Source organism: Mchenga conophoros, linkage group LG10 (assembly GCF_057382185.1).
Source record: "Mchenga conophoros isolate Kocher_MC1m ecotype Shallow Benthic linkage group LG10, M_conophoros_male_GT1.1, whole genome shotgun sequence".
In the NCBI taxonomy this organism is placed as follows: domain Eukaryota; kingdom Metazoa; phylum Chordata; class Actinopteri; order Cichliformes; family Cichlidae; genus Mchenga; species Mchenga conophoros.
The window spans coordinates 28,382,413-28,399,339 of record NC_140535.1 but is presented as its reverse complement, the minus strand read 5'-3'; the positions used below and the strand labels follow the sequence as shown (position 1 = coordinate 28,399,339).

General features: G+C 41.3%; 1 protein-coding gene across 1 annotated transcript in view; it reads left to right on the top strand.

Annotated features, from left to right (window-relative positions):
• The window catches only part of zbtb16a (zinc finger and BTB domain containing 16a), a 140,952-nt gene extending 124,670 nt beyond the window's left edge, over window positions 1–16,282 (top strand). Inside the window, exons 5-7 of the mRNA XM_085289714.1 lie at window positions 4,291–4,461; window positions 12,636–12,806; window positions 15,886–16,282. Coding sequence (XP_085145840.1) covers window positions 4,291–4,461; window positions 12,636–12,806; window positions 15,886–16,115 — 572 coding nt within the window. The 3' untranslated portion in view covers window positions 16,116–16,282. The remainder of the gene's footprint in view (window positions 1–4,290; window positions 4,462–12,635; window positions 12,807–15,885) is intronic.
• The last annotated feature ends 645 nt before the right edge of the window (window positions 16,283–16,927 follow it).

Here is a 16,927-nt window from a genome sequence, read left to right as displayed (position 1 = left end):
ACTCTGAAGAGAATGAATGAGCACCATGTGTCCAGTATCAAACACTCAAACCACCCTTGCCTAATCCAGAGTATTTCCAGTAGAGGCCACATGTCTGAAGCAGATTTCCTGTGGTTTGCTAAATGTATGGAGAAAAGGAAACTTCATACAATGTCCCAGCCAGAGTCTCCTATAAATAGACTGATTCGTATATAGTGTTTCACTGCTCGAGCACTGAAAGTATTTTATACAACATGTGTCATTCGCCTATTTGCACCCATTCATGCAAGCACTGTTTTCAACACACTGAAACAATTAAAACTAAGATAACGCACACTGGAGAGCAACTAGGGGTTCAGCGTCTTGCCCAAGGATACATTGCCACACAGAGTGGAGCAGCCAGGGTTAGAACGAGCAACCTTCCGACCTTCAGATTACTACAGCTCAGTTCACCTGTGATAACGGCTCTTGTTGATTTATGCAGATTTATGCAGGTGACAACTGTAAGAATTTCTGATAATTTTTGAAGCCATTAATCAAGATGGATAATTTTTCTGAATAGGTGCGTGAGTGGTGGGTGGTTACCCTGCTGCTGGAAGCGCCAGCCTCAATGGCAAGCATCTAGCTACAGGCCATTTCTCTGCTCCTTGCCCATCCGGCCACTGTCACCTCCCATCGCGGGGTATTCCTCTCCATTACCAGCCTGTGTCCATCCCCCACTTAAATAACAGCAGCCCTGCCACTCCAGACCCATTAAGATACTACCGGCACTGCTGCGGCCCCGCACACAAACAGCCACAAACTGCCCAAGCCTTTATAAATAGATGGCACGAGAAGTGTAGAGAGGCTGGTTAAAGGAGGTAAATTATTCCAAAACAGCCAAACAGGACTGAGACTAAGAACCCTCCACCGCTCTGGCTCCACAGCTCCTCCTTTCAGGTGTCACTTTGGGCTGACTCAATTTTACACTGTAATGGACCTCCTGGGTCAACTACCTTTCTCCCACCTTTCCTTCCTTTTTTATCTCTCCACTGCTCTCTTCATCTATCAGCAGCTGACAAGCCTTTTACTCACTTTACTGCAACACACAATTATTCCCTGTTCTGAAGTTTGGACCGCTTAATTTTATCTAACAGTAATCAATGTTAGCACTTTGCTACAAACTGTGCTTTGCAGACAAGGAGGGCAAACGATAGCAAGGAGGAAGCAATTTCCTACAGTACATAGACTCAGCAGCATAGGTGAAAGATCTGGGATGTAACGTGCAGTTTGTGGAAAAAGTCTTAAAGACTTTTTTTACTTACTGGTGTCAGATGGACTTTCTGTACTGGCTGGTTAGTCAAACCATTTATTTCTATGATGTTATTTGTACTGTTATTAAAGTTCTGGAACTAGTTGGACTTTTTCCCACATTTAATTAAACATAGGATGTAGAAAGTCTTACTGTAGTTGGTGTATTCCTACACTCCAATGAGATCCATAGAAACATATTAACAGGAAAATTAATCATTTCTGTGCTCGTTAGCTAGTTTGCTAACATTGCTAACCTTTGGTTAGGTTTAAGCACAAAACACCACATGTTTTGGCTTAAAATAATTAGTTTGTTAAGGTCTAGGGGCCTTGCGTGATCCCGCAGTAGTAAATATGCAGTTGTTATGCAGGATTCTAGGAATGGTCGTGGTTAGAAGAAACGGCATTAACTAAGCAACAAATATCGATCTGCAATGCAAGTGTATGTAATCTTATCAATTCATCTACCCAACACAACATCCGCCCTGCAAAAATAATTGGACTTCCTCCTTTGCTGCTGTCGGAGCTACAACAGGCACTAAAGTGCTTTGTATCTTAAAATGAATAGAGATGGCAATTACATGTAAATGTGGGTTGTAATAAGATGCTTTAGTGTTGGCAAAATGCCTGAAACATTAGTTAATAGCAGCTCTTCGAGGCTCAGAAAGTCAAAAACTGCATAAATATGTGGTCATTTTTGATTATTTACTTGTGTGGTGTTTAGAGAGCAGCATGTTTAAACGTCCATCACTTTCTGGTGGTTTGCTTGTACTAACCATCTTTGTTCCAGTGTTCTCAGCTATATTGTATTGCTTTTGATAAAAGCAGTCACTGTCAGAGCTCTTTTAAAGTTGATACACACTTTGGTGATGCATATTGTTCACCATAATGCGCCGCACCACTGTAACTGCCCTGACTTCAAAGTCGTGTTTTTCATGCGGTGCTTCCACTTTTTTGTTCCACTGCTTTGTTTTTCTGTGTGTGTCTGTCTGCGTGTGTGTTGGTATCTGGGTTTCAGATTTCCACCATGCCTTGGCCTAAACCTGAGGTCAGAGGTCTGCTGACCTTTTACATTCCAAAACCTTTTTTTTCCCTCTAATTCTTGATCTTTGGCCAAAGTCTCCACCCAACCCTACCCCCAAGTCCACTATTCTCTCATTTTCTCTGATGCCCATTTCACCTCTTGTGCACTTACACCATTGTTAGTTTCTTCTTTCAATAATAGAACTTTATTTTTACATATTCAGTCCAACTCTGAATGTTGTGATTGATCTGATATAGCCTAAAGGAAGAAGTATTGTGCTTATGGAGGATCACTGAGTTAGCCAGACCTTAGATGGATTACAAGCTAAAGAAGGAGGAGTGAGGTAGAAAAAGGTGAGAAGTGACTAAAACCTGGATTGTCAGTCAAAGCTATTATCGTACCTGAAATGTCCTGAAGGGATTCTAAAAGCAATAATAGGCATTCATTGGCCTCTTCAGTGGCCTTTTCAATGATAAACGCAGAGAGGACAAGAAGACAGAATTGAAAAAAGAGCAAGCAAGTTTAGATGTAAGTTTAGATGTAGATGTAGGAAATAGATAGATAGATAAATAGATGTTCTGAGCTAAGAAGTGGCTAATTTCCAAAGGGTGATCCTCAAGGTGGCATGAATATGCTCGGAAAAATTAAAAAGCAAAAGGTTGCAAAAACGCTGCCCTGTGTTTGGGGGGGAATAAGTTGGTCAGCAGCACATTTGGAGTTATCCTCCAAGGAGCATGAATATAACTGACATCACATGTAGGGCTGGAAGATTAGTACCTCGGGCTTTCAGTCATGAGTGCTCACCACGGTGTTAATGAAAACTCTACACTCCTGTAGACAAGCCTGATTCCTTTCATGTACAAGAAAAAATGAGAAATAGAGACAGTCCGAAAGTCAGAAGGGAAAGGTTTGTCAATATTTATTTTTTCTCCACTACTTGCAACAAAGTGAGAATTTTTTTTCCTCGTTTCGCTCTTCAGCATCACTTTCTTCTGCTACAAACCGAAATCTCCTCTCTTTACCTGCTTTCCAGCAACTCTTTTCTATCCTTCCTCCTATCATCATTCTCCAGCAATATACTCCCTCCCTTCATCCCGGTTCTTTAGCGTGTAGAGCAGCAGAGACAGTGATTGATCTGGTGTGGAGGCTGTCGTGGGCCCGCCTCCTCCTCCAGTGGTTATGAACATGAGGCGGGCTGCTCTTCATAGATTTTTAAATTAGTGTCAGCTTTGCCCCAAAGATGTGTTATTGACTGATGAAATAGAAACTGAGCTCCAAACACTCAGTCCTTCCCCAGAGTTTTCCCCAGCCTGGTAATTGAAAAAGTGTGAAGGGAGTGTGTTCAAAGGAGCGTGCAGTTGGGTGTGTGTGTGCGTGTTTGTGTGTGTGTGCGTGTGTTCTGCTGTGTTTGTGGGCTCTTTATCTCTGCTGGAGAAAAATGCACAGTGCTCGCTGGAGTCAAGATTCGATTGAAGTATTGCATAGGAGATCTTTATCTTTCTACACACCCACCCTAAAACATGAATGCTGCATGCAACTTTAATCCTATAAATACAGTATTTTTTTACATGCACTTGTGAAAAAGTTTTTTGTTTTCCTGGGTTCTTTTCTTTTTCTTCATTCAAATTTGATGTGCTAAAGTTCTCGACATCATACCTGTGTTGTTATCCTGTATTTTAATCACTGTAAGGATACACAGCCGTGTGTGATTGGTTTGAGAAAAGCTGGCTTTGGCTGTCACTCTGGATCTACATTGAAGTGCTACTGAATAGCTCCGTAGTGACAGTGCTTTATTCTTCCTGAAATAACCACTGCACAACTTGGATCTAAGTTGTTTTTTTTTTAACACAAGCACCTATAAGGTCATATTCATCCCTTTAATTGCAAAAGAATGGATACACAAAAAGACATGCGACAAGTCAAGAAACGTGAGGTCGGATGACTTTTAATAAATAATGTTTGCCTCGAATTAACTTGCGGTGTTTTTTGCTCCGCAGGCTCGGACATGGCCATCTTTTGCCTGCTTTGTGGGAAGCGCTTCCAGACCCAGACAGCATTGCAGCAGCACATGGAAGTCCATGCCGGAGTTCGCAGCTACATTTGCAGCGAATGCAACCGGACTTTCCCCAGCCATACTGCACTCAAGCGTCACCTACGCTCACACACAGGTCAGTGAAAGACGCCTGTGGTGATAAGGCGGCAATATCATTTCACCGAGGTGTTCCATGGGGCGTTATCTGTCTATTCATATCCAGCCTTTTCTCTTGGTCTGGAATATGCGAATGCTGTAACAAATTAAGTGCAGTAGTCCATAATACATTCTCTGTTTGATCTTGGGCGACCCGCATGTACCCACACCAGGTCGGAAAGGTAATCCCTTTGCTCTTTTTTTCTGTATCCTAGAGTCTGCTTTGATTTTAATTCAAAATACCTCCAAAAGTAGGATTCATCATAATTAGATGTCTGAACCACCTCCTTCCTAATGCTAAGGAAGCACATCCAGAACTAGTCCCTGTAATTCCTAGCTGAGTAACAGTCACCTTCCAAAACTTTGAGTATATAGTAGATGAAACACGAAGACCTGACAACTGCAGCCATTTGTTTTGTTAAATCAGTGCACTTATACAGCTTAGCCTTTTGATTCATTTCCTTAGCGTATTTAACAAAAACAACTCAAATCCTTCTAATAAAATGGATGGCATTGCGCACTAACAAGTAGTTGATATCTTTAACTTCTAAGTAGTTTCCATGAATGACATGCTAACTCATGTGCACAAAGTCTGTATTTTTTACTTTTTAAGGTTTCTTCAAGTCCAAAAGCTGCTGTGTGTTTACTTTAGGATGGGAGTTTTAACTTTCACTGTCCAGGACAACTGGGTGTGATAAGAGAGAGTAAAAGAAGTGATGCCACTGCCTTTATTTCCTTTTCTTTAGGGCAACAAATACAATACATACATGAACTCTCATACAACTTACACATATTTAAGCTCGTCATACAACAAAGGACCTTCATCACATATAGGATGCCTGAATGAAAAGGTACATAGACCCATATGAATGGTAGTGACAGTATCACTCCCTATCAGATATCCAGTTCTCTTATCAGTTAGCCAGGAGCGGAGCACGTGTATGTAGATAAAGGACTTTCAGGTGGAAGCCTTAGTAATCACCAAAGTATTGACTATTGGAGAAATGATTAGTAGGAATTAATAATGGCAGAATACATTTTCCACCCAGCTCATACTGATGCCAGATTTCCGTTTTATTTATCGTGCATGCCCACACCTACTAGACCACAGACGTGCAGTCCCTGTGGTTCCATAAAATCTACATTTATTATTATTCCAGCTGATGCTCTACCTAAACGGTACATATTCTTAATTTTTGTGTGTGTTTAATGGAGGCTAGTATAATGTCCAGCAGTGTCCCATAATTCAGGTCATCTGAGTTCATTTTTAGCATAAAATAAAATATAATTCATTCTCAAACAACACGTAGGGATAGGGTGGCTAGTACAGCACAGCCAGCGTAGGGTTGCCATCGACAAATATAGGTATACAAATAAAGAATTCATGTTTTGTTTGTAGCAAATTTGAGTGAATTATGTTACCACTTTCCTGTTACGCTGCTGTTTTTGCTCATCTGAATAAACAGTATTAATTCAGGTCAACACAAAATGAATTCTGCAGCAGTCACAAAAAGCGTATTTACAGCAACTATTTTTTTCTTGTTGTTGCTGTTGTTGGGTTTTTTGGTTTGTTTGTTTGTTTTTTTCCCCCCCTTTTTGTCAACTTGTAATACTCACGGTGTTGGCTCTCTACTGAGATGAGGCCAGGATACTAATACATTTTTGCGAGGGAGCAGAGGTAGCCTGACGGATGCGGCTATTCAGAGTAAAGAGAAAAAAGCCGTAGCCATGACAGAATATGAACACATGGAAATGAATCCCATTTCACTGGCAAGGGGATGGACGCTTTTTTCCTTCCCCCTCTCTCTCTCTGTCTCTTAGCCAGCCGCCTGTCTGCGACCTTAAATAACAGTCTCACTGTCAGAGCCGATTTAGCTCACCGGCTCACGGATAAATATTTGAAACGAAAGGCAGTGAGATGAGAGCAGTCGGCCCTATTTACAAGTCAGGCGAATACACCATTAGTGTGTGATGGTGGCAGAAGCCGGGGGGGGTTGAGGTGGCGGAGGAGGGAGGGGGGGGAGGCGGACGTGGCTGCTTGAGCCGCCTGTACAGTAGCGGTGCACACATCTGTTCTATCTACCAGACATTGGAGGGGACACATGCAGCGTCTCTGATCCACCTGCCCACCCGGGCGACGCAAATGTCACCTCAGCTCGTCAGTGGAGCTGCAGATGAGACTTTGCAGCCTCCTGCCACTTTGAACCTCATCACAATGAGCCAGCCGTGAAAGCAATCGTTTAAATATGATGCAGAGCCTTTTGTCAGGGGATTATAAAGTCAGCAACTCGCACAGCCATCATAGGCGCCAGAAATAGGTCTAATTTACCCTCCAAAAAAAAAAAGTAGAGGCATGGTGTTCCTCTGCATTTACACTTTGATGTTAATAATCTCATTCACACTTTGCTTGGTAACGAGGCAAAAATAGTGCTTAAAAACAGACAGCTAGACAGCGTATCCACCTTAGAGAATCAGCCTTATAACTTTACCTTCATGTGATGCAGAGACACGTGCACTCTCACCTAGCAAAGTTCAAGTTCGGATTTTTGTCTAATTCTTTTCTTTATATTTTGTTATTTGTTCCTTAATGTATCAATGTTGTGTTTTCAAGTTTTATCGGATGCATCAAACATGCAGAACCCATAAAAGGGTTGGTTGGGTTAAGATGTGGAAACGATTCAATTAATAACGCCCTAATTAACTTATTTTCACTTGTATCAAACGTTAGATCTACACCTTAACTAAAGTGCCATCCTCGCTTGTTTTGTGCATGTATTTTCTAGGAGAATATTCCATTCAAAAAGAAATATAGATTAAGTGACCTTGCAAAGGGGTGTATCTGTAAAGATAAATTAGACGTTAAGCCTGTCTGAATGTAGCCCTAGAGGCAAAGCTGCAGTAATGTAAGTCTGTAAATGTAAATAAATTATGTCCATCTGTATGTTCTTATCAGCTAGGATCTTTTCTCGTCTGGATTCTGTAAGACAGCTCAGCTCAAGACATTTGAGTGATTAAAAGCAAATTGCATAAAGAAAGCTGCCATGTATTGGAAAGGAAATCTTTAAACCAACCAAAGTTTCTGCAGTAATGAGCATTTGTTTTATTTATTTACTTCAAGTTAACTTTATGCAAGCGCCAAAAAGCAGATAAAATGGGAACCATTGGCTCTTCCTTCTATAGTTTTAGTTCTGGTCCTAAAAACATCAAAACCGTTGTCATTAATGCTGATTAATGGCATACGCTATCAAAGACAGTTTATCCATATTGCAAAAGCTAACAGTGCTTAGTAATTGCTAACTAATTACTTTGATAAATGGAAGTAGTGACTAAGAGATGTTTCCATTTGGTGTCATATTTTGTCTGGATTAATAAAGACTCATCACTGAACACATTTAAATTTAAGATCTGAGATATGTGTAAATTACTTTTTGAATGAAGGTTCAGCTCTATAGGTTTTCTCTCGATTTAAAAATGATTCCTTAAAAAACTGTGCTTTAAAATAAAAAACCAAAATGAATTTTTGTTTCATGTAAACTCCAAAATTTAAATCTAAAAAAGCATATATTATAATAATTGTGACATCATTGTATATTTTCATGTAAGTATTATATTATATTATATTACACTTGCATTATATATTAAAGCAGCACAACAGTGTCCCTGTTGACAAAACCTGCTTTGCAAAGGGAGGAGAAAAACCTTTCACGTGCCGCCATTTTTTTCTCTTTGTTTTTCTAATTTTGGGAAAAGCAGTTAGTTATATGCCAAGTTAAATCACAAAATTAATTCATTCTTCTTGTCTGTTCTCTTATTCTGATTTAGTGATGGTTGATCTGTTTTTGTTGTTTTCGGAGGGTGTGCTGTTCTTACAGATTTAGCCTTCCGCTTCATTCAGACCTGGAAAAATTGTATTTCCTCTCATCTGGACTTAAGGCAGACACTGAAACATGGAAAGTAATTGAAAACAAAACACTGCAGGAGAAACGCTGATCCATATTATATTACCGTAATAATGGCTTTTCAGTGGCAGACTTTGGCGTTTAGGTGTGACAGTTGTGTGGTAAATGAGGTTTGGATGAGGTGTCTTTGTTCCAGTGCGCGCAGTTGTTTCCAGCACACAAATGTATCATGGATGCACTGGTTCTTTGCAGGTATTTTCCCAGAAGCACGGCTCAGTTTTGACAAAAAATCCCCAGTAAATACCAAAACCTCAATTCCTGGTATTCAACCTTAATTTTTATGGACAGACAATGGCAGCTCATCTTCCATACAAAGCATTCTAGATATTGCTTGGTTATTGGTTGACTCACTATTCGGTTGTATCAGCTGACAGCAGAAAGCAGCAAAAGCACTTTTATGGACATTCATTACGCGTGCTTCATTTTACCTGTCTGCAGCTTTATCTTTTGAACGCAGCCTTGCTGGTGCGGGCTTTGACACTGGATCACCGTTTAGGACGAGGAAGCAGGAAAAAAAAAACAACCTGATTTAATGGTGTTTATTTCAGCATCTTAATCTTGCCATCTCTCTTTCGCCTCCATCACTGTGTTTTCATTTTCTTCCATCCACCTGCGGTTTCATTACCTCCCCTTAACATCCTATTGCACATTCTTACTGCGATGTTGCCTATCTGTTAAATTTATTTTTGTCTTTATTTCGCGCATGTAGTACAGTATAGGTTCGAGCACTCACGCACAAATGCACAATGTTGGCTCATAAAAAGTGGCAGTCATAGCAGCTGTGTTATTTTTCTTCCCCGGCACCACATGCACACAGACATACACACTCTCTCTTTACAGACCAGACCTTCATTAATATTCTGTTGTTGTGCACTGTCTGTGTGTAAGTGTCTGTTTTTTTTTTCCCTTTTTTTTTTTTTTTTTTTAACGCTGGGCCAATTTGCTGTCTGCTGTGGCGGGGTGTTTTGTGTTCGCAGCTGTATTTGATAGTGCTACAGCCAGAAAGAGAGAGAGAGCGAGAGAGGGCTGAATTGAATTTAGAGAGAGAGAGAATGAGGCAGTTTCTGGTCCTGGCAGTGATGGAGCCTGGTGATTTACAGCCTCTTACCGTATATAATGAACACGCACCGTGTGCCCATGGGCACAGGAACCCTCAGCAGTCCTTTGGGGTGTCAAAGGAGGTGATGAGGAGGGGTCAGGAGACGCAGGTGGTGATGCTCGGGGGCACCCTTGGGTTCAGTCACCATGCTGTGGTTCCACCTCACTTTGCCGGGTCCTCATCTGTCGCGTCCCTGCCATGTGGTCACACCACAGAGGGATGGAGAAATGGAGAGAAAATAAAGAGGAAAGCAAGAATGGAAGGATGGAGAGATGGGGGAAGTAATAGTAGCAGATTTGGGATGGACGGAGGACGTGTTCCTATTATTCTCCGCCTCCCATGAGAATATATCCTGACAAAATGAAGCCTTGTCTGCTCCTTTACATTCTCACAATGTGATTACAGAATTGTGTCCGACTTATATAAAACTCTGCAGTGCAACTTTGCACTTTGGCGTCCCCGAGTGGCAATGGGAGATAACATGCGTGATGAGCATCCAGCAACAGGGTGCTTGAGTGAGACCGAACCCCCTCTGTATGTTATACCACGGTTATTTTTTAGCTTCTGCTGATACCAGAAGCTCCTTAATTAGATTTACACTGGGTCTCTAAGCCTGAATATTATATATTTGTTGTCTATTCATTATATATAGCTAAAGCAGTTGTAGCCAGCACAGACTAACAGAGGCACCCTTACTTTAGCGCAGTAACTGTAGCATTGATTTGTGTGTTTGGGTATAGGAAAACTATTTTTTTTGTTTTGCATTGTTGTCAAATATGATTTTGAGGTTGTTTTCTTCTTGCTTTTTGTTTATTGCTGTTATTTCTTGTAAGATTTGCATAAATGTCTACAGTAACTTGAGATAAAGTCAGTGTAAATGGGTTAAATTGAAGTGATTTATAAACCAAATCTAAGCTTCAGATCATTTACAAAGCTATAAGAGAGATCATGGACACTCTCCAAAACTCTTTATTGTGTTTTCCAATTTAATTTAAATAGCACTAACTCACCATCACAAACATACAGAATACATATTGTGTAGAAATCTGTATTGTGCAGAAATCCTTTATTATATTATCAAATGAATCAAGTTCTTTCCTACTAATGGAAGATTTTTGATGTTTGCCAACAGCACACGTTAGCACAGAAACATGCATCTAAACGTAAATAGCCCTCCACAGACATTCTTCGAGTATTAGCATCCCACTTGCTGGTTTGATCGGAGGCCTTAATTAAAGGCAGGTGAATCTGAGCTCAATTATTATTCTTGCAGCATCGTGCAAGCCCACCGAGCTCTGTGATGGATTGTGATCTCTGCTGTGGTTGAAACGCTAGAAAGAGCATAATGTCTTACAGCGGGAGCCACTGATAACTTCATGCAGACAAATAAAGACTGTCACTTTTATTGATTTTTGCCCAGCCCCCACCACTGCCACCATATACACCCACATCCCCTGCTCCATCCCTGTCTCAGTTTTATCCCTCCCCCTTTACCCCCTCCAATCCCCAGCATTCCCTTTAATGGGAATGCATCCAGCATCAGAAGGCTTTGAAAACATTTCCCTCCCCAAAAGTATAACATAGCCGACACGTGATCAACATTTAAAGAGTATCCAGTTTACATTCCTTTCCCATCCTTTCTTTGTCTCTCCTTCTAAATAAACCAGTTACATGTGTGCATACTCTATGTGCATACATAAAATCTCAAATAAAATATGCAGGATGGAAGTGAAATAGTCTCTTAACAGCGGGGCAGTGGTAGCAGCACATAACGAGAAATGCAATTTATTCTCTGGCACGTTGCTACTTGGACAGGCAGATAATGAAAGGCATAGGTCACTGATGGTGACTTAAACCTGCAGCGGTAGAGTGAAATACATTAATAAATATCCACAACATTACTTGGATGGAGAGTGTAACACTGGGGGGAAGCAAATGACGCAAGAAGCAGCCCCTCATCAAACACGGAAATACAATTAGTCTTTGGACTGCTGGTGAGAGGCTCCTGCAAATCATAATATCCCTGATCACTGACATCTGAATATGCATTACAGCAGCCCTGTGGGGACCTGTGCAGTGGCAGCATGAGGGGGAGAATGTTATCATTTTCATTTCTGAAAGCATGCATGCTATACAACCGCCAGCAGTCTGATGCCTACAATAACTGCGATGTCTCAGGAAGGAAATATGATGCTATCTAAGGAAAAATTAAGGAAGGGTGGAGACGGGGCGTAAGGAGGCTAATATAAGCCAGTCAACATGCTGCCAGTGAATGTCAAGACATGGTACATTTATCTTCATTTACATTTTTAGGCATTGTCATTTAACCGTGATGATGACACACTGTCTAAAATACAAATATTGTGTTTTAGGACCGGCTACATGGCAGTGATCGAGGATGCAGAGTAATTTGGACTCTACGACTAGACCAGTTAAAGACAAATGCCTGAATTTGGGTCTGCTTAAACACATATATATCCAAGGATAATAGATTCTGTGATGACAAACTCACTTCTTTATCCTAGGTTTGCACATTAGTTAGGTGATCCATTAGTGCATTGTGACACTGGGTCTGCATGGTCAATAATACATCTCGAGGCTGGTGAGCAGCCATGACAGGCTACAATTATTTAAGGGTTTGGACAAAGCAAAACAACAGCGCAGGTGATTTGTAGACAAAGACAACAGATGGGTTATACTTGTCTGCTGTTATTAAAGGCTTTATGTAGCTACGCATTGGAAGATACTGCATGCTGCTCTTGCATTGTGCACAACCCCGACAAAATAATCAGATAAAGTAAAACATTTTGCAATGCGGCTTCCTTCACAGTAGCTTTCTAATTTTTTTTGAAGGTGGAAGCTATTTTCAGACATTTGACGTTCTTCTTTGTCACAATTACTAGAGTAACACTTGAATTGTACATGTAAATAAAGACAAAACCTAAGCTTCTTGGTGCTGTCATTTGCACTGAGTTGTCATTAACCCTTCGAGCTATCTTTTCACGAGCTCAACCAGTGCAGTCTTTAGCCTTTTTATGATACAATGTCATCAGCAGTTTGTGTGAATGTGTCCTATTTTTTCTTTCCACATTTTAGCCGGGGACCACCCATTTGAGTGTGAGTTCTGCGGGAGCTGCTTCCGAGATGAGAGCACGCTGAAGGGCCACAAGCGCATCCACACCGGAGAGAAGCCCTATGAATGTAACGGGTGTGGGAAGAAGTTCAGCCTCAAGCACCAGCTGGAAACCCACTACCGTGTGCACACAGGTACTGTGACCAAAATAAGTAAAGGCTTTAGCGATAATGGATAACAATCAAAGCATTCGGAACTATTTATTCTCACTTGATTCTGTGTTGTTTGCGGTAGAAAATGAAAATCTATCGTGTGCAACACAGTGTAGCATCACAACAACTTTAGCTTTTTGTTTCAGAGCAAAAAACTGTAGAACTTCCTGTTCAACATTTTTCATATATACTCAGTTAACAAATGTTTTGGTGTCTGTAGAGGCCCAGTGACCCCCAAACTTGGGCAGGACAAAAATGGATGCCAGATCATTTCAGATACAATATGTTAACAAATTAATTTTGCAGGTGATCGCAGCTATGTGAAAAAGGCCAGACTAGTGTTTTACACTTGCTTTTGAGTCTTTTACTGTACTTTTACTGTAAGTTCTTCTCACCTCACTTGCAGAAAGAGCATAAACTGCAGTAATGAGGTGTTCTAAAACATATGGTGCATGATGGGGGAGCCTGTTAAGGGACTCTCTTCTAGAAAATCCAAGTTGCAAGGCGCAGACCAAACCAGATGAATATCTTTGTTGCTGAGATACAGTAGATGAATGTCTCAGAAGACTTTGTATTGATCTTAGTATATTTAGAGCCCCATAAAGATGTTGACACAGTGATAAGCTAGGTGCCCTGGAGAATGAGTGCGTGCTACGTAGCAGAGTGAGCGAGGATACCACAAGTGCTCACCAGGATGGCACACAGCCAAAGGTTTATGCTTCCTCACCATCCCTTTTTCTCAAACACACACATAGCAGCACCCTCCCATCTCCCATTCAATAAACCAGCTGTTAAGCCACACTATCAAGGCAGCCTGTCCAATAATTGGCTTCCCCCCCCATCCACCCTTTCGCCTTTTGTGTTGGGGAGGGGGGCTTTGCGTTAAGCTGGAGAGCAACAGCAGATAACAAGAGCAAGTGACAAGCTCACAGTCAAAGGCCACCTCGCACAAAAGGGAGCTGCTTGATGAATCATCGACATTGGCAACCCAACCCCTCCCCGACCCGTCCTCTCCACACATTCCAAATGCCAATGGCGGATCAATACCTGGGCCCTATTTGCAATTCATTATTAGCTGGTTATTTGAAGCGACCCTGTTTACAGTCTGGTTATCAATATCAACATCATGCAGGTGTCCACACTGCTACAAAGAAGCGCGGGGCCTGCAACACTGTATTTATGCTTATTGGCTCAATGGAAGCGTAACCCGGGCCCTGTGGAGGTCAAGGTTAACCGGGGATTCAAAGGAGCAGACGGGCTGGGCAGCAGAGGCACAAAGTCGGACGTTTCGCAGCACACATGCGCAAAGATCTAGCTGAAAGGTGACAGCGAGCGCTGGGCCAGATCACTTCCGACAGCTCATTTCAAATGCCATTGGTAAAGGTCAGCATTTACATGTCTAATTTGCGTCTGCCGGCTTGAGCGCTGGTGGATTATTCCGTGCCATCACTCAAATCATTAGCACGTTTAGGCTGGCCGCTGTTGCTGAATTGAAATGTGCCTCTGGAATATAGCAGCCCCCACAGCAAGAAAGCAGTGTTGCACTATGATTTATGACACTTGCAGGAGTTCTCGGTGTCGTCAGCTGTATTTTCTTGTAATGTGCTGTAGATTAGTTGATTAGATCATATTCTATAAAAGTAAATACGCCTGGAATTTCTTTCTTCTTCTGATTGTACTGACTGGTTCTTATCACAGATTTAGAGAGTCTCTTATAACTCTTGTATTCTCTAATTTGGGTCATTTTGAGCATATTTCTACCGCTACTCACTCTAATAAGTACTAAGAGCTGAATTTTGAATTTTACAGTTTTTACAAGTAATAACAAATAAAGTATATGTTAAATTATCCTCTGCATGTACTTTAAAACTGCTGGCATAATATTCCATGTATATTAGTTTTAATAGCAGAACATCTCCTTTTCTTTTTCTTCTGTTGCACAGCCTGATGTAACTAAAACCTTGATCCTTCAAAAATCTCTTTACACAGGGGTATTTTAATAAAATAATGACATGGAAACAGTTCTATCCCTTTAAAGTAAGAATAATTAGTAAACAAATCATCATGTGCGCTGCTGCTGTGAGGGGATACTTTGACTGGACCTGACGGGTATTCTATTTATTTCTCAGAGGTGAGAAAACTGCACTAACGTACTTGGAGCTTTTTATTCTCCTCTCACTTCTGATTTGTATCAATTATCGAAGGCTGTTGAGAATGACTTTAAAGAGTTACCATTATCTTTTACTGGTGCACAGTGTCGTCTGGAAGACATTTGGGATTTCACCTCTGGGTTTTGACTTGTCACTTTTTAGATGCATCGTTCAATTATCATAATAGCGTCAATGTTTCTTGTGAGCCACACAGAGAAAAAAATCTCTTAGTGGTGATGGGATTTTTTTTCTCTCCCACAACTTTTACTTCTTTGGTGCAAAAGACACCATGTTTAAACTGTCGGTAGATTTGGGTTGATTACATCTTGGGTCTGGCTGTTGTCCAAAGACATAAAGATGGCAACACAAGGTCAAAACAGACCATGTAGTGAAACCTAACTGACAGGGATGAACCACCTTCACCTTAGCTCCTCTTTTGAGGCAATGTTTAACTTGAAAATCTGTAAGATTTTTCTGACATCCAGATATTCAAAATAACCTAGTATACCTTTGACTGCTGCGGCCTTGGTGATTGAAGACACAGAACAGTAGCTGAATCCTCAGAAGCAGCTCAGACAGTTGCTAACCTGTTGGTCCATTTGCTGTTTGTGTGTTTATCTGACTTATGTTAGAAAAAAAATATATATATATATATAACTCAAATGTAATTTAAAATCGTTGGCTGTAGAAATACACACATTTTTTACTGCATTTTGAACAGCAAGGATTTTTCTCATTGCATTAAATAAAGTTAATAAGTTTTAAGGCAAAGAAGCAGAAGTCATGCACTTATCAGTAACATCTTACAGACTAGTACAGTTTTTCCATCCCTCTAATGGATTTCAGTACTGAATTCCTTTATTTGCTGTTTAACGTCACACTTAGGCTAACACTGTTGTCTTCGTCTTTAGGTGAGAAGCCATTCGAGTGCAAGCTGTGCCACCAGCGATCCAGGGACTACTCGGCCATGATCAAGCACCTGCGCACCCACAATGGCGCCTCGCCCTACCAATGCACCATCTGCCTGGAGTACTGCCCCAGCCTGTCAGCCATGCAGAAGCACATGAAAGGCCACAAGCCCGAAGACATCCCCCCAGACTGGCGTATAGAGAAGACCTACCTGTACCTCTGCTATGTCTGAGTCTAGGAAAGTGAATGAAGAGGGTAGGGGATGGGTTGAGAGGTAAGGGGAATGTAACAAAGCGGATAGGAGGCATGAGTGTTGACGATCGAGGAATGTCAACGAGAAGTGACTGGAAAGCAAGAGGGTTTGTTTTCTGTTTTTTGTTTTCATGCAAAGGCAAGCGATGAGGGCGGGGTGGGGGGAAAGGGTGGTGATGGTGGGGCAAACGTGCTAAGAAGAGGAAGTCTTGGACACGGAGATCAATTCTCCACCATTGTTCGGATTCACCGGGTCATTCACTACATCTGCAACTGTGTTATTGTTTCAGGTCATTTCATGCAGCGCCATAAAGTGAGCAAGCTGCAAGGAAGTGACTTCTTGGATGCTGCTGAGTTGAGAAAGCAGATTCTCAAGGGCTATCTGAACCTCTACATCCATGCTGTCGGGAGCCTTCACTGCGTTTTGAGGTCTTGTTTTGCTCAAAAAATGGAAAACTTTTTGGGGGGGGTTTGTTCTGCAGTGGTACTTTGTGCTTTCATGCTCAAAGTATCACTGCAAACCTACATCTTTCTGGTTACGAACTACATAAAAAAATATCTCAGAAGAAGACAGAGACATGTTTTTTAACATGTATGCATCCTGAAGAAACTAATACTGTGGAGTAAATGAACAGCTTTGGGGGGGACATACACGCAACCTTCTCCTTTTCCAGTAGAGGATGTATAGGTTTTGTCACCTTTTTTGTTTTATGCATGAGCAGTTTTCACAGAAATCTGCCCGTTATCCTGTCCATGTCTGAAAAACCTTCAGATCCCAATGGTGGCAGTGAG